Source organism: Setaria viridis, chromosome 4 (genome assembly GCF_005286985.2).
Source record: "Setaria viridis chromosome 4, Setaria_viridis_v4.0, whole genome shotgun sequence".
NCBI lineage: Eukaryota > Viridiplantae > Streptophyta > Magnoliopsida > Poales > Poaceae > Setaria > Setaria viridis.
In genome coordinates this window covers 39,293,616-39,314,109 of record NC_048266.2, presented here as the reverse complement: position 1 = coordinate 39,314,109, position 20,494 = coordinate 39,293,616, and the positions used below count along the sequence as shown (strand labels likewise).

The window sequence follows — 20,494 nt, the reverse complement described above, 5'->3', positions numbered from 1 at the left end:
ACAAGGAATATTATATACAATTCTCTATCGAATTCCCGTTCTCAAACAAGGAATATTATATTATGACTAAAAGTCCTAACTCCAACGCAAATTTACTCTGAGTAGCTGCATTTGGAGTCTTCTCAACATCTGTAGTCGCTCTGCCACTACATTTATTGTTGGCTTGTCATCTCCTTTTGGGCTCAGACAGTGCATAACAAGTTCCCCTAGTTTCTCAAGCACTACCAGAACTTCACCATCTATTATTTCACTGTCCAATATATCCTGGAGATTATTCTGGTTGAACATAAATATGAAAGCATCTCATCCTAAAAAAATTGTCACAACTTAAACATAGGAAGGCAATACATTAACAGAACTGCAGTTGAGTGTACACATCATTAAAACATATAAGGCAAAAGAGTCACAACCGAGTTAAATTCAAAGATACTAACTCCTTATCACGACCTGATTGTAGCATCTTACAGCCAAAATGCCACAGGGTCCACATTGAGGAATCTCTCGGTGGTTTGTTTAGGCACCTTGTAGCATTGCACCTTGCAAGTCCCGCCGGTCGTCAGGTCTCCATTGTTGTCATAGCTGACAGAGAACGTTGTCAAACGATAAAGATAGCGACTTCCACCCTCCTTGAGCTCCTGATCATCGTCGCCATGTTCAATAGGCACCTCCTCTCCACCCTCCTTGAGCTCCTGATCATCGTTGCCATGTTCAACAGAGACGCACTGGACAAGGCAAAACTCATTCCCATCTCCATTCCCATCTTGCATATGGAGGAGTGTAGCACCTACATGGGTCTCAGCTGGGTCCTGGCTGAACAACTTCTCCTTGCAAAGCTTCAGCTTACCGCCGTCGGTGGCGCCCACCAGGTGGCCGAGGGTGGCCGGATCTTTGGAGAGCCCTACATTGGTTCCCAGGCAGCTGACAAAGTACCCGCGGCCGGTGAATGGCAGCGTCCACTGGTTGCAAGATGGCATCCAAACAAGCTCCTCCGTGTCGATCTTCACGATGTCCGAGGTGAAGGTGCCCTCGTTGGTGCTGACCATGATCGTCTCATCAGGGCTCACAATGTAGGCAGTGACATCCAGCCTGTCGAATGGCGGCTCCGGGAGTTCGCGCCACGACCACCCATCGTTGCTACTGCGACGAATTTCCAGCCGCGGGGGCCAGAGCGGCTCGAAGGAGAGCATCGAGACGGCGCAGTTGTCCAAAGCGAACAACCCATTGTGGACAGGGAGGTAGATGGGAATATCGAGATGCGTCTGGCTAGGGCCAAAGGTGACGCCCCGCGAGCGGACGTCGACGATGGGCATGAAGTCACCGGACACCGAGTCATCGTCCCAGGGATCTCTGGGATGCGTCGCCACGATCCTGGTGCCAACGGCGGCGAAGAACAAGGGTAACCCCCGCGGTGCCTCCAAGCAGATGATAGGCTGAGGCAAGTGCCGGTCAGCGCCTTCGCTGGAGGCGGCGGCGGCGCCGTTGCCTGAGGCGGCGGCGCCGTTCTGTGATGACTTCTGACTGGTGGAGACGCGCAAGTCTATCTCGCGGATGCTGTATCCCCACGGCCAGTCATCAAAGATGAGGTAGAGGCGGCGCTCCTCCAGACGCTTTGCCGCGTGGAGGCTGTCACCATCACCGCGCCGGCGCTTTAGCGATTGCATCTCGTTCTTGTTCCTTGCTCGATCGTCGCCTTCTTGTCCTCTCCTCACCAACCGGCGCAAACTAGATCTGACAGAGGTTGGCGTTGAGATTGATCCCTGCGATTTTGAATCGTAACAATCGATTACCAAACAGAACTCTATCAGGCACAATCTTTTATTGCAACCCAAACCGACAAATCCAAGTATCCAAATCCGAATCGAGGACAACAAAGGGCAACAGAGAAGAAGGAACCGCAGGTACGCACCTATTGGTCGAAGATGGTGCGGCGGTGACTCTCCATAGGAGTGAGTTGGGCGTGGGCGTGGGCGTGGGCGGTGGCCGTGGCGGCGGCGGCGGCAGACGCCGAGGCGGGGGGATTGATTGGAGGCGGCGGGGATTGATTGGAGGCGGCGGCGAAGGCAGACGCCGAGGCAGGGGGATCGATTGGAGGCTGTGCAGCGTCTTTTTGCAGGCTGTGCGTGCCTCCCGCCGGGCCGGGCCTCCACACGACATGGTGCTGGACTTCTTCTGGGCTCAGGCGCTCACCTCACCAGAAACAACCGCACACACGCGGGACCGGATTGGTTACTGGACCCGGCCCGTACAACAGTTAGTGCTGGTGGTGGGCTGCAGTGCCAACCGGCGGGAGAGCCCAAAAGAAGAAAGGTGTTAGAGGTGGGCCGTAATGAGTTTTGGCCCGACTCAGGAATTGTGCTCTGGGCCGGTGCGGACGATTCCGATTCCGAGTAGGAAACGCATCACGAAGACGCTGCACAGCCTCCAATCGATCCCCCTGCCTCGGCGTCTGCCTTCGCCGCCGCCTCTAGGAAGACTATCAGGAGCTCGGCTGAAAAGTTTGAGTTCCAAGCTGAGGTGTCCAGACTCATGGACATCATCATCAACTCACTCTACAGCAACAAGGACATCTTCCTGAGGGAGCTCATATCCAATGCCTCTGATGTATGTATTGCATTTGGCCCGTGTTTATGCTTCATTGTGGATATTCGAAATTAACTTTAGTATCTGCATGTTTGTAGGCCTTGGATAAGATTAGATTCCTTTCCCTCACTGATAAGGAGGTTCTGGGTGAAGGTGCCACTGCTAAGCTTGAAATCCAGGTACAGTATACTGCAACTTTGAAAGCCTATTTTTCTCTTGGGTCATGTCTTGCTGTAGAATTCATTATTAAGGCCTCTGGTCTGTGCACATGTAGATTAAGGTCCCGTTTGGTAGGGCTTCTCAAAGTGCTTCTCCACTGGCTTTTGGTGAAGCCCTACCAAAGGGTCAATTTCAAAACGGCTTCACCACCAAAGCTGGGGAGAAGCCGCAAAACGGCTTACACTAGAGAGGAGAAGCCGAAAAAAGTGGCTTCACCGGCTTCTCCTCCCTCTCCAAGCATTAAGTGATCATAAAATTACATATATTGCCATTGAGAAGCCGTTTTACCAAATGTTTTGCAAAACGGCTTCAGCTTCACTAAAAAAGCCACTCCACCGAAAAAGCCGAAGCCGAAGCCGTTTTATGAGAAGCCGAAGCTCTACCAAACGGGGCCTAAGTTGGACAAAGAGAAGAAGATCCTCTCAATTCGGGATAGGGGTATTGGTATGACCAAGGAAGATCTGATTAAGAACCTTGGAACCATAGCTAAATCTGGGACTTCAGGTACTGCTTTTTTGTCTATTCTACTGATAACTGCACTCCAAGTCTTGACAAATATGCTTGGATTATCCTCTTGGAAAATGTTAATTCTTTCCCATAGGAAAAAGTGTTAATTGCTTGCAACGCTTGCAGCTTTTGTGGAAAAGATGCAGTCTGGAGGTGACCTCAATCTGATTGGGCAGTTTGGTGTTGGTTTCTATTCTGTGTACTTGGTTGCTGACTATGTTGAAGTGGTTAGCAAGCACAACGATGACAAACAGTAAGACATGCCGTTGTATATTGTTTTTGGTACATCTCTTGCTTTTTTTATGCAATTTTCTTAAAGCTGTTATGGTGTTGTACTTGTATAGGTATGTGTGGGAGTCAAAGGCTGATGGATCATTCGCTATATCCGAGGATACATGGAATGAACCCCTTGGCCGTGGAACTGAGATAAGACTCCATCTGCGAGATGAGGCCAAGGAGTACTTGGAAGAGGACAAGCTAAAGGTATTACAACTTTTGTTGGCGTTAATTGGCTTCTTCTGCAAATACATGATGTGAACCAAGTTTGTTGTGTAGTATGAATCAGCATCTTTTATTAGTTGGACATGAATGACATGCTACTCTTGTAATAGTTTGGTTGATATTATTTTGTATCAGATATTGATGTTGCTAACTAGGAATTTCAATCACACTTTTTGCAAAGTCATGGTTTCACAGTGGTCTGTTGTTTCATCTTTATAGCGCACTGATTCAATGAAGCACATTCACCAATCACAGGATACTTTTCGTGTTACTGTGTGAGGGCAAGTGAAATATATTTTTCTTTTTTCCCTGTTTACTAGCTGGGCTGCATGCATTATAAGATGAAGCAAATCTGTTCTAGACTTTATAAGGCAATTTTTCGATATGTTATTACAAGTGTTTAACTTGAATATTCTGTTTTGCAGGATTTGGTGAAGAGGTACTCTGAGTTCATCAACTTCCCCATTTATCTGTGGTCAACCAAGGAGGTTGATGTTGAAGTGCCAGCTGACGAGGAGGAAACAAGTGAAGACGAGGAGTCGAGTAAGTCTTTAGTTAATGTTTTTTCTCTTTGATGGTAGCCATGTTATGTGTAAGTGCTAATGCAGCATGTGTCTTAACAGCCCCAGAAACCACAGATGAGGAAGAGACAGAGGAAGGTGAAGAGAAGAAGCCCAAGACAAAGACAATAAAGGAGACTACTTCTGAGTGGGAGCTTCTGAATGATGTGAAGGCTGTATGGCTTCGTAGCCCCAAGGAGGTTACTGATGAAGAATACTCAAAGTTTTACCACTCACTGGCTAAGGTAAAGACTGTAACAATGAGTTGATTGGTTCAAACAAATTTCAAGAAAGCTTAGTGGTTGCGCCTTGTCGAGGAAACCCTGTATGAATTCACCATCTTATTTTTTTGTAGGACTTCGGTGATGACAAGCCTATGGCATGGAGCCACTTCACTGCTGAGGGAGATGTTGAGTTCAAAGCTTTGCTATTTGTTCCTCCGAAGGCTCCACATGATCTGTATGAGAGTTACTACAACAATAACAAGTCAAACCTCAAGTTGTATGTTAGAAGAGTTTTTATCTCTGATGAATTTGATGACCTCCTTCCGAAGTATCTCAACTTTTTGAAGGTATTGTATTACTGTATAGAAAAACCTGTCGTATTCAATTCATTGACATAGCAGACTAAATCTTATAGTGCTTTTCTCTCTAGGGTATTGTTGATTCAGACACACTGCCCCTAAATGTATCACGAGAAATGCTTCAACAACATAGCAGTCTGAAGACCATCAAGAAGAAACTGATCCGCAAAGCTCTTGACATGATTAGGAAAATTGCTGAAGAAGATCCTGATGAGTACAGCAACAAAGATAAGACAGGTAATGAGTCTTTGCTGTAATAAATGGCCATGTCACATACTCTGTATTTACTATTGTAGTACTCATAAAAATATTTCTGTAATCAGATGAAGAGAAAAGTGAAATGGAGGAGAAGAAGGGCCAGTATGCCAAGTTCTGGAATGAGTTTGGCAAATCGATCAAGCTGGGCATCATCGAAGATGCAACTAACAGGAACCGCCTTGCCAAGCTTCTTAGATTTGAAAGGTTCATCCTTCAGTGCTGTTTTCCATTCATTATGAGTTTAATTATATGTAGTAGGCAAAATAAAGCTGACCTTGTTTTTGTTTGTTTGTTTCAGTACCAAGTCAGATGGCAAACTTGCCTCTCTTGACGAGTACATTTCAAGGATGAAGTCAGGGCAGAAAGACATCTTCTACATCACGGGAAGCAGCAAAGAACAGCTGGAGAAGTCTCCGTTCCTTGAGAGGCTAACCAAGAAGAACTATGAGGTGTGATGCTGATCTGGATGTAAAATAGTTGTCCATCCGGGAACCAGATCACATGCTCTCTGTCGCCTTTAGTTGCTTTATAAGTCAACTTTAGTTTCGTACCTGGATACAGCTTGTGAATTAATACTGCAATTGTATTTGTTTCACAGGTTATCTTCTTCACTGACCCAGTGGACGAGTACCTGATGCAATACCTGATGGACTACGAGGACAAGAAGTTCCAGATTGGTGCTTATTATCCTTATTATCCTTCAATTCCCAACCAGATTGGTGCTAGTTAGTTGAACCCTAAATTCATATTCTTCACCCCACAAAATTCCCATTCTCATCTGATAAAAAGATATTTATAGACTCTTATCTCTAAACTCGCATTCCCTCCCAACAAGTTTGCATGGAGTAAAATCGCACCCAACCAAACGCACCGCTTCTCGGACAATTGAGCCAATATACACAAGTTTGTATGGATTATCAGGTATGCGCAGAAAACCAATACAATTTCCCTAACAGCAGCGAGAGTAAAAATCTTTGCCAGCGTACTTTACAAGGGAGGGTGCGATGGAGGTAGAGATGCCTGCCATTCTAACCATATTTACAAGGTCCAAAGAAATGGATTGCACACATCCCAAACAATCAACAAGGCTGCAAAACAGAAGCGATCCTATGGGGTTCTACCGCCTGAGATTGCCTCCCAACTTCCCGCATCACATGACAGGAAATCCTGATACAGCAGTGAATGGGCACCGGTCCATCGCCTGTTGCCTGTTGCCTGTTGCGATACAGAAATGGACACGAGGGTTCCAGTTGCTAAGAATAAGGAAGCTTGTTCAAAGCTTCCGCTGCTGAGTGATGGCAGCTATTTCTGCTGGGTGATAGCATCACTGCAGAACTTCTTGAAATTTTGGCACTCATCGGTCAGGAAGTCACTGCAAAATGCGACAGGATCTTAAAACTGGATTCTCCAAAGGCAAACATAGATTGACTACATGTAGACCATAGACTTACTAGATACGTTCCACCATTTCTGCCTGATCCCATCTAGGACTCCAGGGATAGTCATTTATCGGGGGCGACGTAATAGGTGTCCCGTCAGCATTACAGTGCTGCAGGTGAATCAGGAAGGCAGCCGTCATTCCACAGGTTCAAAACACGGAATTTAGAGAGCATACTTTGTAACCATTATAGAAAAGGACTATACGACGAAAAAACCCCATTATTTTCTTAGTAGCATCTAAGTAGTATACCTATGTGGCTCCGTGGCTCTTATCACCAGATTACTACTTAGGCTACTGGCAATCAGATAAAACTATTCCAAACACCCAAGCAAATTATGTGACGAAAAAGGGTTTCAATTTTCAAGGCCTGAATAGCATGTGCAGAGAATTTTCCATGATATGTCAAAACTACATTTTTACTTCTTGAGTTCATTTTCAGAACAACAATCAAACATAACCACAACGGGGGTGACATGGAATAGAATAAAGCCTGAAACAGATAATGACTACAGTTACAATAAAAGGGGAAATGTTAAAAAAACAGTATCTAGAAGTTTTGAAAAATTCTGAGAAAAATCAGAAGTAGAGGAGAGGGTGAAATACATGCATAAAAATTTTCAAGACCAAACTCAACTTCTTTTTATGAGATATGAAATTGATAGATCTACAAAGAAAGTGTGAAGAAAAAGACAGACAGTGTATGTGCTCTGTTTTTGTTTTTTTGTTTCGCAGTTTGTAGATTCCATTCATATAACAAACTTGAGTTTGGTTTTAAAATTTTATATGCATGTATGTCACCCTCTCCTTTTTTGGGGGGTGGGAGTGGGGAATGGTTGCAATTCCACCGAGAAGTTGGTTTGCACTAAATATTTTCCCACAATAAAGTAAAAGGTGCTAGCTTCACTAGGCAATTGTATCAAAATTCAATTCTACTGCTCAATCCTATATGCAGAAAGCACTACAACTTACAAAAATGGGACCTATGATCAACCATGTAAATTACAAATACGCCTAACTGGTGAGGAGTCAAATAGTGACCTGAGAACTCTGCAATGTGAGGACAGGTTGCTGCTTTGGGAATTGAAGGGGGATAGCAAAGTGAACCTGCAGCATCACAATGTGTTCCTTGTCACTTGTTAATGAATTGATTCACAATTATAAGGCTAAATGAAAGAATAAAAATGGATGATGCAAATCATTAAAAAAATTTATACAAAGTGTGACATCAAACAGTTCATAATATGCAGAGCCAAGTGGAAATGAAGGAAACATGCTCCACAAACATACAGCTTTTTAATTGTTTCATCATAATAATTGCGGGAAATGCATCAGCACCACCTCATACAGCATTGTGGTGGTGTTCCATGAGAATAAACATTGTTCCCAGATGTGTGACCTGTTTTTCTCTCAGATGCCAGGTTTTGTATTCTTTGATTGTTTCTGCACTAATCTGGTTGGCTTAATGTGCTCACAAATTTAACACAATTTGTATTCACTATGTGCAAAGCAGATGGGAGAACATAATAAATGCATTTTCCTTTTTTCTGACTAACGCCATGGAATAGAAAAGAACAAGAGGGCATAGGTTCGTGTATTCTCTGACATACCAGAAATGTGAAAATTCCTGAAATGGACAGTACTGTAGCTCTCTTGCAAAAAATCTGATGCGCAGATGTATCGTTAGGAAACTTGACTAAATGCACAATTATGTAAGGAAAAAACAATGCCATATAATATACCGGATCAGCCTCTATCGGTCTCCCAAAGGTAGGAGCCAGTGCCTCAATAAAACGTCTTCTGGCACCAATTGAAGCTGATGCTTCAACAACCTTCAGTATAATTAACAAAGTTAATGTAAGGAACAAAAAGAACCATTAAAATTATGCAAAGATAATCCCCTACTTCATGGGTTTTCATGATATCGCATAGCCATCAGCTAATTAACAACTAGGTGCCAAACCATGAGAGGGTGGGAGGGGGAGAGAAGCTTAGGCATATCACCAGGCCACTGTCACTGTCCCTCCCTCTCTGTTTAACTAACTAATAGATGCTTTGCTAAATGAAAAGTCCATAGGTTTTGTACAACCAAGCACTTGAAGCATTACAAAGGGTTGAGATGCAAGTGGACAGAAAGGAAAATAGTAGTACAAGACCTATTGTTTTTTCCTGCTTCATTTTTTCTTCTGTTTCAGTTTCCCTCACTTTTCGAAAGACTAGAGTCAGATCCAAACTTGAAGACACAGATTTTTAGCGCAACTGAAACAGTAAACCCACAGACATTCTGCAATCCCCATCCCCCCATGCCATATCTTATATGCATGGAATTGACATGAAAATTGCACAAAAAACTCCAAAACAACAACAGCAACATGGCTTACCAGCAGGTTAAGACTTTCTTCTAAGGCAGGAAGATACTCCGCTAAACACCTGCATATGATAGACCAAGGAGAGCTAATCAGTTAAAAGTCATTTTTACTTCTTTTCGAGAAACGGTGTAATAAATGAGGACCAAGGACATAACAAGCGTGTTATGCATCAAAACATGGTATGCGACAAGATAACACAGAAGGCAGGATAATCTTCATTTAGCGGTGTGGCAAGTTGACTTACATCCCGTTTGACCATGGAGGGAGTTTCACATCCTCAACTGAGAAAAGTGATTTCAAATCTGGTGTTGAGATTAGTTTGAGTCGTGGAGCAGAAGGAACAGAAGAGTAACTTGAACTTCTACTGATTGGAAAAATGACCTGCACAAGAAACAGGCAATGTATTTTTCAAGTGCACAATGAAGCTCGTATGTTCTATTCGGTTGCCCAAACTATAGACAGACAAATGAAAAGAGATGGCTATATAAATGCATCAGATGTCTGCCACTATCTGGAAAGTTCTGCTAGAGGTTTCTCAGTTTGTTTGCATGCAAAAATCAAATAAATACTTCTAAATAAACATATGACTGAAATCTCAACTATCTAAAGAGAATACAAAAATGCAGCCATGAAATTGTTATGTGTGAAATCCTGTTTTTCTCAGTTTGTAGTGTGTTGTGGTTAATGCTATGGTGCTCTAGTCAATCTTACATGCAAAAGGTGGAAAATTCAGTGTAACATACAACAACAGTCCACCAAAAATATTCTGAATCTGCCAGTAACAATAATAGAATAATCCTCAGGATCCTACTCTGTGCACATCTTGGTTGGAGAGCATGCAGATTAAGATGTAGCAAGTACCTACTGCCAGATAAAATATGGTCTAGAGGCCTTCTCTGGCATTGCAAAATTTACTCATAAAATCACATTTCAACAGGGCCTGGCTAGCTGAGACTTTTCTGGTATAATAATTATCAATGCTACCACTATTACAAAATGTTCATTTCTGCATCCATGGAACCAGTGGCTTTAGAGATTAACCTGTAGATGGATCTTTTGAGGTACTCTCCAAGGACATCCTTGCACCAGTTTGGTAAAGTCGAAGTCTGCGTCCAGAAGTGGTACAGCAAATTTCACCTCATCTGGCTACAAAATACAAGAAATACAGGTTGAGAGTAGATATCAATTTTCATTGAAAAAAGAGGTTGTGGAAACTGGTAAACTTACCCTATCGGCAGAAGGTACCATGCAGACTTCAATACCCTGTTCAATTATAGAGTTTCAACAAGTCATTATTCATCGAACTTATTCAATAATAAAATTGTGCTAGTTGGAAGAGCAGTTAGTAATAAGTTAGTAAAGCTGCTTAAACTTCAGCACATACTTAAGATCCTTTCTGTTTCTCACTCACTACTGAACCATACCATATGAAGGCGGGTTTAAGAATAAAATCTAGACCTTACTTTTAGATATGTGGCGTATTAATCTAAAATCTCAATGCCACTTAATCGGCAAGTGTGGAAATGTGTTACCTCCTTAGAGAGAACTGTACTTAGTTCAAACGTTACTCTTGCATCGTCCACCTTGGCGACCTGCTTCTTGTGGTATTCAACGTACAATTCCCTGCACCAAACAAAATTAGAATGAAACATTATCGAAAGAAAGTTTAGCACCAAAAGTACCAGGAGTATCTCAACATGATTTCTTCACCAACAAGAACATCTCATGGTACCAATTTCTTCCCAACCACATGCCTACCTGACAAACTATAGTTGAAAAACAAAACTGGACAATGCATACATTCATTCAATCCGAACGCAGACAGAAAGCAAAGACACCAACATTGATCCCTAACCCATCTTCATAAACCTAGTTAAACCATCTTCCTATGTTTGGGATCCTCAGTACATAGTGCTACTAACCCCCAGCAAGAAACTATGTAATGATGATGACTGATGAGACCATAAACAAAGACAGCTGGAGAAGCAAGAAGAACCTCACCGGAGCTCCTGTACGAGAGCAAGGAGTCCCCTGGGGTCGCGGCAGTCCCAGCATGCCAAGGAGCTCTTATCGCCATTTCCAGCCTCGGCATAATCGACCAGCGGGTGGAACCCCTCGTCGTCCGGCCCGAACACCACGTCGGGCGCCACCTTGGGAGACAGCGCATTGTACACGACATCCCCTGCGGTAGCAGAAATCAGAGCCGTGGAATCCGAGCCCGAACCCTAGAACCATCAACCATCAGAGGCTTCGAGCGAGGGAGGGAGCCTTACAGTGGACGTAGTCGAGGCAGAAGGGGATGGAGAGCGTGAACCGATCGGAGTGGCGGCCGTTGCGGCAGCCGGACCAGATCTGCCCCACCTGCAAGCGAGCGAGAAATGAGACGGGGAGCGGCGAGGCGAGGCGGAGACGAGGGAGAGCTGGGATGGAGAGGATACCCTGATTGGAGGCTTGGAGTGCGAGATGAGGTAGTTGAGCTGCGCGGCGATGAGGGGCGCGAGCGGGGGCGCCGAGGTGGAGGCCGGCGCGGCGGCGGCGGCGGACGGAGACATCGCCGGCGGCTGATGTGGGCGGCGATGAATTCCGGAGGCCTACTCTGACGCAAGCAAACTAAACGCTGGCCTGTCTTTGGGGTTTGGAAGAGGAAAATGGTCAAACAGCTTGCAGGGCTGCATTTTGGGCCTCCATTTTGTTTCAAGAAAATGTACCACTTCATTAGGATTTAGAAAAATAATGCTTTGGCTTCAGCTGGTTTCGACAAACAGAGACATTGTAGCGCAAAGAATGTATTGAAAATTGGGTGAAGCAATTGATATAACGCGCAAATGAAATTGCAACTCCAACAGATTGAGAAAATCAATCCGCTTATCCTATATTCCTGGTTAAAGGGGATTAAGGGGAAAATCCTCCAACAGAATGAGAAAAGAGTCATCTTTCACTATAATCTACAACGGTTTTCCATGTAATCGGCCAACTTAAACCCAGTAATGGATGGTACCAGGTAGGCTTCAATCCCCCGTTCACATGCTGACTCTCAAAATCATTTCTCAACCAACAAATTCCGTAAGACATTTTTCTTTACGCCTCTCTGGGTACAGCTGTAGTATCTGTTCATAACTCCGTAAGACAATTGAGCTAACTGGGATAGCAGTACGTGGCTAAGAAATCAAGTGCATGGATTCGATGCCTCGATGCCACGGAATGGGCGTAATGCAGCAAGGCATCGCATCACTTCTAAGCTTAACACCGAAACCATTCAGTTTGAAGTTGAATGCGTATTTGATACTATACACACGACAGCTGGATACATCAATCTTCACTACTGAGCTTAAGTTCAAGAAGAAACATTTGTACAAACTACAACATGCCGGCGGCCATGCAACTTGCCTTTTGGACGAACAAGGGATTAACAAGTCTCATCTTGTCCTGGGTATAAACAAAATCACAAATTTACAGATTCCTATGTACAATCTGAAAAAATGGCAGATGAAATCTCCTCGACCAAAACTGCCAGAAATGTTGGCACTGTTAACATCTCCTCCGCAATTCGCTTACTTTTTACAAACTCTATCGGGGTTCTTCTACAGCCAAAGTAGAACAAATGTATCGTCATACTGGAGCAGGTTAATTTTGCAGAGCTGCGAAGTAGTCCTCTTCAACATTCTTCAGTAGATTGTCGCTGCTTAAGCTGATACACCAAGATATGGATCCCTTATCCAAAGGCCAAGGCAACAAAGCTGAAATCAAGGGGAAAGTTTTGCTCAGTTCAAACCATGTCATCTCAAAAATATATTGCTGCCAAAGTATGCCAGCTCTAACAGCTTATGCAAGTTGTTTCTCATAAAGAAGCCATCAGTGCAAATAAGCTTCTGGTCAGCAAAGTAAACGAAACATGTTTATCTAATAAAAATTTCAAGAAAATGGACACTAAATTAGGGCTGTCATTGATTAAGCAATGATTTTTATAACTTTATTAACTGATAAAACACAGAGCTTAGCAAACTTTTTGGTGGCATAAAGTTTTGAGTCCTCGTATAATTTTTTTTACTGTTTGTTTCATGAAAAGGACGCATTAGCAGTCCTCAACAAAAAAGGGACGTACCGACTCAGAGCATGATATATTTTGCAAGAAAATAAAATGAACTAAATGACTAACCTGCAGAATTGTTGGCTCCCTCTTCTGCTGCGTGCAACAAAATTGTCCCAGAAAGAATTGTTATTAGGCCACATAATTCAGAAGCAATACTACTTAAGCTTTGACCAGCCCAGTCCTGCATTTCATAGTTTCATAATAAGCCCAGTAAGTTGCAAACACAGCCTAGCTCAGCTTAATTAACTAAGCAATTAGGATTAGTTTCTACCTTGAACATAATTCCACTAGCCACTATTGTAAGGGTCGTAAACATCACATAATAAATAGGAGAAACGATGGCTAAATTAAATGTATCCAATGCCTGCAAAAGTAGAAGCAAGTCAATATAATCAGAAACATACTAGACCAAGTAAAAACATACAAGCTTTCTTGATAACTGTCATGAAGACTTAAATAAGCTTGTAGCTTGTTGCCAATAACAAATCTTTTAAATTGTCAATACACTGAAGTGCAAGCTTTAGATGTAATCAAGCAAAATACATTCACAGGTGAAGTAACAGCAATAAGATGCACGCACCTTGTTGAGATAATTTATTTGAGAAACCCCACAGGTAACTGCAACCATAAGAAAAAACCACGTGTATGGATAAGCAGCCTGATTCACTCCATCCAATGTAAGCTTTATGGCAACACCAATGGCTTTGATGCTAACAACCTACAAAGGAAGTAAGGAAAGTTCAGTATCTACATATTCCTGCAGTTAGACATGTGCTCTGGTACTCAAAGCACACTTACCGTTAGTGATCCCATTGAAGAGCAGATACCCAGATATATTAGGATATTAGTCTGACCATATCGACGTTCAAAGAAGAGAACTAGTGTTCCCACGACTAACAATGTAGTCACTGCATATGCTACAAAACCTGCCCATGGTTGACACGACAGTATGAACCATGGAGTAAGTCTTTAAGAAATGCAGCTGCAACTAACAATTATGTGTACAATTAGGTGCAATTACCCACCTGGTTGAGTAGCTAGGTTCCAGATTTCTTCAACAGAGTTAGGCATATGCTCTTCCGGAGCATGCACAACAACAACAACTGAACCTACTATGCATGATACACAGCCAAGGACCCCGAGCTTCTCAAGCCGCTCCTTCAGCACAAAGTGTGCCAACACTGAACTGCCCGATTTCAGAAGGAAAAAAAAAATAAAACTGTATGTCAAGCTCAAGCATAGAACATTGTAAGGCAGCATAGACTGTACCAGCTCTGGTATAAAAATTCACCTCACTATTATGCTTAATGCTCCGAGAGGAGTCACGAGTACAGCTGGCGCAAATATGTAAGCAACAAAGTTTGCAACCTCCCCAAGCAGCACTTGCCAAGGTCAACACTAAGGAAATTCAGTTGGATGGTAAAGTTTAAATTCACAGTAAATTTTATGTGGAACGTGCGTACTTGTGGTCATCCCAGCCCACCACAGTGGCTCGGAAAGGTAAGTGTATCCTCCACCACCTGTAACACAGAACAGATGAGCCTGGTAAGCTTAAATTGCAGGACATTTGGCCATGAAAGAAAGAAATCTTTCTGGTAGTAGATTGAAAGAGACTACACGACTCAGCAGAACTCATACTGGCTATATTTCCATAAGGATAGATTGAAACAGGTAAAAAAAACCCAGAGATAATTAACGACCATTCGGCAAAGCAATAGAGGAAATATCGGAGGCAGGAGTATCAAATTAACTCCATCCTGGAAACTCAATAGGCGCCACCTTTGATCACTTCTAGAAGACAGCGACAACCCGACGGCCAAATCGCTCATCGTGCGCACAGCTCTCTGACTTGACTAGGGAAGGCGCACCCTGTCAAGATCTAGAAGCACAGCAGCCGCCCCAACCGCGCTGACATTTTATTTTAAGGTCAAATCAGGCACCGAATTTTCAGGTGGCAATGTAATCGCCCGGATCCAACCTCCATCGCGTCAAACCAGTCCGCTGGAGCTGGATTGACGAGAGCAGCAGGCGGTACAGTTGAATCGTATCGGATGAGGCCGCTGGATTGGGGAAATCAGCCGGTTCAGCCGAGTTGGCTCGAATCAAATCAGAGGAATGGAATGTATGCAGGATCGCAGGTTCAGAACGACAGGGTGGGCTAGGAACGAATTGGTCAATCAGAGGATTCAAGAGGCCTCGGATCCTAGGAAGCGCGGGCAGCAACGCACAGGCTGACAGGCATCGCGCGTAAGAAAGAACAAGAGCATTCTGAAGAAGATTAATAATCTGTGGGGGGGTACCTGCGCGGGCGCCGCACTTGGCGGCGCGAAGGAGGCCGATCTTCTTGAGGATGAAGCTGACGCCGATGAAGGCGCTGGAGGCGACGGCGAGCGCCAGGCCCTTGGCGTTGTCCGACACCTCCGCCATCATCCGCCAGGAGGATGGGGGGGAGCAAACGAATTCCCTCCGTCCCGCCTCCAAAATTTGAAGGGAAGAACAAGGAGGGTTGGCCGGCGCCTGCTGTGGCTTGGTTTTGTCCCCGCCTGGCCGCCGGCTCCCCTCTTCTGTTTCGGCCTTGCCTCCTGGCGAGCGGTCGTGGCCCTTGCTATTCTCCGCGGCCGCCGGCCGGTCGTTTGGTTGGCTGGCGCTGGCTCCTTCCGGGAACCCAACCAGCCAGCCAACCAGGACGAGGGAGGCCAGGCCAGGAAAGCGCACGGGTGTCTCGTTTTCGAATGACGCGCGGGCCAGGATCGCTGGTGGGACCGGGATGTCAGCTGGCGGACCACACCACCGGCACGACGAAGCTGGATGCCTGGATCCGCGGTGGCGGGGCGTGCATGTGGAGTGGCGACGACGACGCAGGGATGAAAGCGGCCCGGAAAGTGTCTTAACCATTTCCGCTTCTATATTTTTTTTGTCAGAAACAGGAGCAGGAACAGGAAGGCTGGATGGAAAAACGAATTCGATATTACGGAATATCGAGAATGGAATATTTCGATCAGGAACGTGTCGATTACGATCGGGAATCGGTAACAAAACGGGAACATCAATATATGTAACCACTCCAAACAGTTAGCTCAATGCAACAATAGCAACCATGCATAATCCATATACAAACAAATGAATAATACACAACACTCAACAGATGAACATGCATAATCACAACTCACAAATCGTAATCAGACAGATCCGGCAACCACCGAGCAAGGCATAATCCGGCAAACCCTAAACAGGCAAGTAGATGAACAGAACAGTCAACACTCAACATGCATAATCCGGCAGCCAGCCCACCAGGCAAGCCAACAGGCAACAGATCACAAGTTCACAACTCACAAAGTCCAAATTTAAAAAAAACATGCCACATCAGCAACAGGCAAGCCAACAGATCACAAGTTCACAACTCCAGTGCGGTGCCTCCTTTCTCCGACCGGTGTTTAGATCTGCCAGAGTTGACTGCCGTAGCCGCCTGGCTGCCGAGTGTCTATCCGGCTGGGGGAGGAGGGCGCGCGATGGGGCGGGGTGGAGGCGGGGCGCCGGGGGTCCGGCCGGCTGGGGGGCGGCAGGAACGTGGCAGCGGGAAGCGCCACCGCGCGCCGGGGTGTGAGCAGGAGGACGGGCAGCAGCAACGCAGAGGACCGAGGGGGTGTCTGGTTCCACGGACTAAAGTGTAATCCGTGTCACATTAAATGTTTGGATACTAATTACAAAAACAATTGCACATATAGAGGCTAATTTGTATTTAGGATTAATAGATTCATCTCGCAAATTAGTCTCCATATGTACATTTAATTTTGTAATTAGTCTATATTTAATACTCCTAATTAGTATCTAAACATTCAATGTGACAGTGACTAAACTTTAGTCCGTGAAACCAAATACCCCCTGACAAGGAGTGGTCGAGTGGAGCTTGGAGGTGGCAGCGGAAATGGGGATAGGGATGGGGGTTAGGGTTTGACGCCGGTTTAGTTCAAGGCGCAGCTGCGTGGGGTGGGCAGCGTGGGCTATTGCCTACTGGGCTGGGCCTGTGGAGCGGCCCCGCGAGAGGTTTTTTGGGCTACATGTTGATGTGGGCGAATACGGTAATATTCCCGGCTGAATACAAGAACCATGAATACGGTCGGAAAAAACCCTCCCCTGATTCCGTTCCTGTTACTGCCGAGAATTTTCAGATTTTTTTTCCATTTCCTGTTTTTCCTAAAAAACTGTATGCGATCGGACGGTATTCTATGGGGGCGGGAATTTCCCGTCCCGTTTTCATCCCTAGACATCCCTAGACGCAGGGATCACACGCAACTCAAGCGTCATGCATGATCAGTGAGAACGCCGGCGGTCCTCCCGGCGGCGACCCCGAGCAGACCGGAGATGCTCGGAAGCAACAGCGACGCGCTTGTCCACCTCTACCTGCTGCTTGACCCGACCACATCCTATCCCGGCGGCCGTTCCAACTTTCACACTTGGATTTTGATCCACAACATGACAACAGCGGGTGTTGCCGTGTGTATGGAATCATCTTCCGGAAGGCTGCTCGATCGCCAACTAGAATTTCTTCTTTTCTTTTTCTTTTTTGGGTGCATGAAGGTCCCGGTTGGCGGCAATAATTTAGTTTCCCAAACAAAGATTATGGAGTGAACTAACTGCGAAACAATATTGTTTTTTCTTGACTTAGCTTGTTGTAAAAATGGAGAAAAAATTGACATGTCTCTGATGAAATCCGGAAGCATTTTTTTTAGAAACCAACGGGACACTTGAACTGACTTTGCATTCCATCAGAGGTGAACACACTTTCTTGAGCAGGCGCTACGCTCGGAGGCAGAAGTAAGTGCATTGCTACACCTCATCAGTTTCATAGGTCGTTTCATGCAGTATTATATAGGATATTTTTCTGATATGGAGGAGAGAGGGTGAGAGAAAAAAAGATGCGCGAAACAACCATCTCATAAACTCTACTCCATCATTGTATGAGTTGTGGTTGCTATGCAACTCATAATATTTCTTTTTTTTTCTATGCACAAATTAAGGAACACATTGTACAAATTGTGTGTTAAGTCGTCTCAAGATTACGTGTCAGTGTATGAGATCGCCTATTAGACAAACTGTATTGTATTGGGGGAGAGGAATGTGAGAGAGCAACAGATTGACACTAGAATTTTAGGGGCACGGCACGCCAAGAGGGAAACATTTGGTATGCTTCTTTCTTTTCTCTGGAAAATCATTTTCATTTTGGCACGGCACGCAATGCTTGACCGGCCGGATTTTAAATGAAACAAAGACACGATCGATTTTGAATTTGATGGATCAATTACTAGGGGGTTCGTACGTGTGGTGCGTGCCAGTACTACACGGGCGGCGGGTCAATTATCCAAGCTAGCTCATCTCTTTTTTATTTTATCTGTTTGTTTCTTCAAATGTTTTCTTTTTCCTTTTAAATAAATTTGTTTGTTCAAGTGTTGAATTCATCCTCTCTTTTCCCGTCAGACTAGCAGCGAGGTACGGCACTGTCCAGATTTTGACGCTGTACCGTTTCGGTTTACTTTGAAACAGAGGGCTTGTTTAGTTGCCTGATTTTGGACAACCAAAATGACTGCGACAGCACTGTAGCATACTGTAGCGTTCCGTTTGTATTTATAAATTATTGTCCAAATATTGACTAATTAGGCTCAAAAGATTCGTCTCGCAAAGTACAACCAAATTGTGCAATTAGTTTTTGATTTCATCTATATTCAGTACTCCATGCATATACCGTAAATTTGATGGGATGGAAATCTTCTTTTTGCATAGTGTCAAAGTTGGAATTTTAGGGTAGCTAAACAAGGTCAGAGAAAGGATATGGAGTCTATTACAACCAGCATCCATGACCATAAACCTTTGGGACACTTGAAACTGCAGAGTGCGTGTACGTCTTTAATCACACCGTCCAAATCGCACAAACTCAAATGCACTGCGCTACTTAACGTTAGGATGACAACATAGACTTGTTATCTATTCCCTTCTTCTTCCCAAATTATAGCGGTTTAGCTTCCAGATTCATAACTTCCCATCATCAAATTTTGATTTTGCACATTTCAAATTTATGTCTAGTGAAAGATCAAGTAAGAAGTTGGACGATGAATTGATGCGGTTGTGTTTCTTATTCACAAATGATGAAATAACCTAATTTGACTCGTGCGGCTCAACAGTATTATTGTTTTTATGCAGAAGATGTGCCCGTCAAAAGCGAAATACCGATGTTGCCCAATATTATAGCAACGCTCATAGGGATAGTGTTTGCCTGTGTATACTCATGAGGGCACATATACAGTACATCATAATCTATATGTACTTACTTTTTAAAAATGCTTTTAATGACTTAGGCCCCGTTTGGTAGGGCTTCTCAAAGTGCTTCTCCACCGGCTTTTGATGAAGCCCTACCAAAGGGTCAATTTCAAAACGGCTTCACCACCAAAGCCGAGGAGAAGCCGCAAAACGGCTTACACTAGAGAGGAGAAGCCGAAAAAAGTGGCTTCACCGGCTTCTCCCCTCTCTTCAAGCATTAAGTGATCATAAAATTACATATATTGCCATTGAGAAGCCGTTTTACCAAACGTTTTGCAAAACGGCTTCAGCTTCACTAAAAAAGCCACTTCACCGAAGAAGCCGAAGCCGAAGCCGTTTTATGAGAAGCCGAAGCTCTACCGGCCTTAGAGTTGTTTGCTATGCTTTGCGCCGGAATAACGAGGATGGAGTCCTGTGCTATTAGCCTATGGAGAAAAGCGTAGGGTGGCACGCCAAACACCGGACGCACGTGTGCTTTTGATCGAAAAAAAAGGCACGCTGTAGGAGGTCAAAGTTTACGGTTTTTAATTTTAGCGAGCCAAATCCAATTCCAGCAGTGCTACTCCCTCCATTCTTAAATATATATTAAATATATAATGTTGTTGACTTTTTACTTCAATTTTGACCACCAAAATCGAGTTACTTAAGTAAAATATGTATCATTATGTCTATTATCAAACGTACTTTAGATTTAATCCGTAAATTTATCTATTTGAAAAATATTTGAAGAAAAGATGAATAATCAGACGAATAAAAAAGTTAACGGTATCATATATCTAAGAACGGAGGAAGGAAGTAACATTTTTTATGAAGAGGACTGCCGGTCAAACCTGCCATTACAATTTACAAAAGCCACAGTAAAAAAAATGCCCATCCTACGTAGCACACGGAAAAGGCTTCGAACTCAGAACTCAGAAGTCCCCTAAAAAATGTTTTTGTACAAGGGAATGGAGAGAAGAGAAAGATACTAGGGAGGACAAGGGAAAAGAGATCGGTGGACGGAGGACGACGAGACGAGATGAGGAGAAATTGACAAGGAGAGAGGAGGACGACGACAGGCTGACAAGGGAACGCGAC

The 20,494-nt window shown here is 44.3% G+C and overlaps 4 protein-coding genes across 5 annotated transcripts; 1 reads left to right on the top strand and 3 right to left on the bottom strand.

Moving 5' to 3' along the window:
* Positions 1-327: 327 nt before the first annotated feature.
* LOC117851324 (uncharacterized) lies at positions 328-2,087 on the bottom strand. The gene is made up of 2 exons (XM_034733120.2): positions 1,907-2,087; positions 328-1,757 (listed from the first exon to the last, which is right to left on the bottom strand). The coding sequence occupies exon 2, from the start codon at positions 1,659-1,661 to the stop codon at positions 462-464; it is 1,200 nt and encodes a 399-aa protein (XP_034589011.1). The 5' UTR covers positions 1,662-1,757; positions 1,907-2,087; the 3' UTR covers positions 328-461.
* A 367-nt stretch (positions 2,088-2,454) lies between these two features.
* LOC117851320 (endoplasmin homolog) lies at positions 2,455-5,963 on the top strand. Of its 2 annotated transcripts, XM_034733114.2 has the most exons (13): positions 2,512-2,601; positions 2,679-2,759; positions 2,855-2,860; positions 3,198-3,303; positions 3,433-3,559; positions 3,651-3,789; positions 4,233-4,350; positions 4,431-4,612; positions 4,723-4,938; positions 5,022-5,187; positions 5,274-5,412; positions 5,507-5,657; positions 5,807-5,963. In XM_034733114.2, the coding sequence occupies exons 1-13, from the start codon at positions 2,527-2,529 to the stop codon at positions 5,936-5,938; spliced, it is 1,638 nt and encodes a 545-aa protein (XP_034589005.1). In that variant the 5' UTR covers positions 2,512-2,526; the 3' UTR covers positions 5,939-5,963. The 2 variants fall into 2 exon arrangements, with proteins under 2 accessions (XP_072149467.1, XP_034589005.1); XM_072293366.1 differs by lacking the exon at positions 2,855-2,860 and having other exon boundaries at positions 2,455-2,601; positions 3,113-3,303.
* A 141-nt stretch (positions 5,964-6,104) lies between these two features.
* LOC117851325 (uncharacterized) lies at positions 6,105-11,650 on the bottom strand. The gene is made up of 13 exons (XM_034733121.2): positions 11,454-11,650; positions 11,289-11,376; positions 11,017-11,197; positions 10,548-10,638; positions 10,243-10,278; positions 10,057-10,161; positions 9,260-9,396; positions 9,028-9,076; positions 8,389-8,478; positions 8,257-8,310; positions 7,688-7,753; positions 6,660-6,757; positions 6,105-6,580 (listed from the first exon to the last, which is right to left on the bottom strand). The coding sequence occupies exons 1-13, from the start codon at positions 11,565-11,567 to the stop codon at positions 6,511-6,513; spliced, it is 1,179 nt and encodes a 392-aa protein (XP_034589012.1). The 5' UTR covers positions 11,568-11,650; the 3' UTR covers positions 6,105-6,510.
* Positions 11,651-12,316: 666 nt separating this feature from the next.
* Positions 12,317-16,015, bottom strand: LOC117851322 (probable magnesium transporter NIPA6). Its single transcript, XM_034733118.2, has 9 exons — positions 15,406-16,015; positions 14,569-14,625; positions 14,397-14,487; positions 14,131-14,291; positions 13,904-14,031; positions 13,686-13,823; positions 13,377-13,469; positions 13,172-13,286; positions 12,317-12,752 (listed from the first exon to the last, which is right to left on the bottom strand). Exons 1-9 carry the CDS (start codon positions 15,998-16,000, stop codon positions 12,640-12,642), a joined length of 1,491 nt encoding a protein of 496 aa, XP_034589009.1. The 5' UTR covers positions 16,001-16,015; the 3' UTR covers positions 12,317-12,639.
* Between the last annotated feature and the right edge of the window lie 4,479 nt (positions 16,016-20,494).

What these genes read in the sequence shown, in the direction of transcription:
- LOC117851320 (XM_072293366.1), top strand. An exon ending in AAGCACAACGATGACAAACA is followed by an intron (nt 3,560 to 3,650) that starts GTAAGACATGCC and finishes GTACTTGTATAG; the next exon opens with GTATGTGTGGGAGTCAAAGG. An exon ending in TTTACCACTCACTGGCTAAG is followed by an intron (nt 4,613 to 4,722) that starts GTAAAGACTGTA and finishes ATTTTTTTGTAG; the next exon opens with GACTTCGGTGATGACAAGCC.
- LOC117851324 (XM_034733120.2), bottom strand. Translation starts at nt 1,661, where the DNA reads ATGCAATCGCTAAAGCGCCGGCGCGGTGATGGTGACAGCCTCCACGCG.
- LOC117851325 (XM_034733121.2), bottom strand. Translation starts at nt 11,567, where the DNA reads ATGTCTCCGTCCGCCGCCGCCGCCGCGCCGGCCTCCACCTCGGCGCCC. An exon ending in CTCAAAAGATCCATCTACAG is followed by an intron (nt 9,397 to 10,056) that starts GTTAATCTCTAA and finishes TTTCTTGTGCAG; the next exon opens with GTCATTTTTCCAATCAGTAG. An exon ending in CAGGAATTTTCACATTTCTG is followed by an intron (nt 7,754 to 8,256) that starts GTATGTCAGAGA and finishes GTGATGCTGCAG; the next exon opens with GTTCACTTTGCTATCCCCCT.
- LOC117851322 (XM_034733118.2), bottom strand. Translation starts at nt 16,000, where the DNA reads ATGGTTAAGACACTTTCCGGGCCGCTTTCATCCCTGCGTCGTCGTCGC. An exon ending in GCATTAAGCATAATAGTGAG is followed by an intron (nt 14,292 to 14,396) that starts GTGAATTTTTAT and finishes GAAATCGGGCAG; the next exon opens with TTCAGTGTTGGCACACTTTG. An exon ending in CTTCAATGGGATCACTAACG is followed by an intron (nt 13,824 to 13,903) that starts GTAAGTGTGCTT and finishes CTTCCTTTGTAG; the next exon opens with GTTGTTAGCATCAAAGCCAT.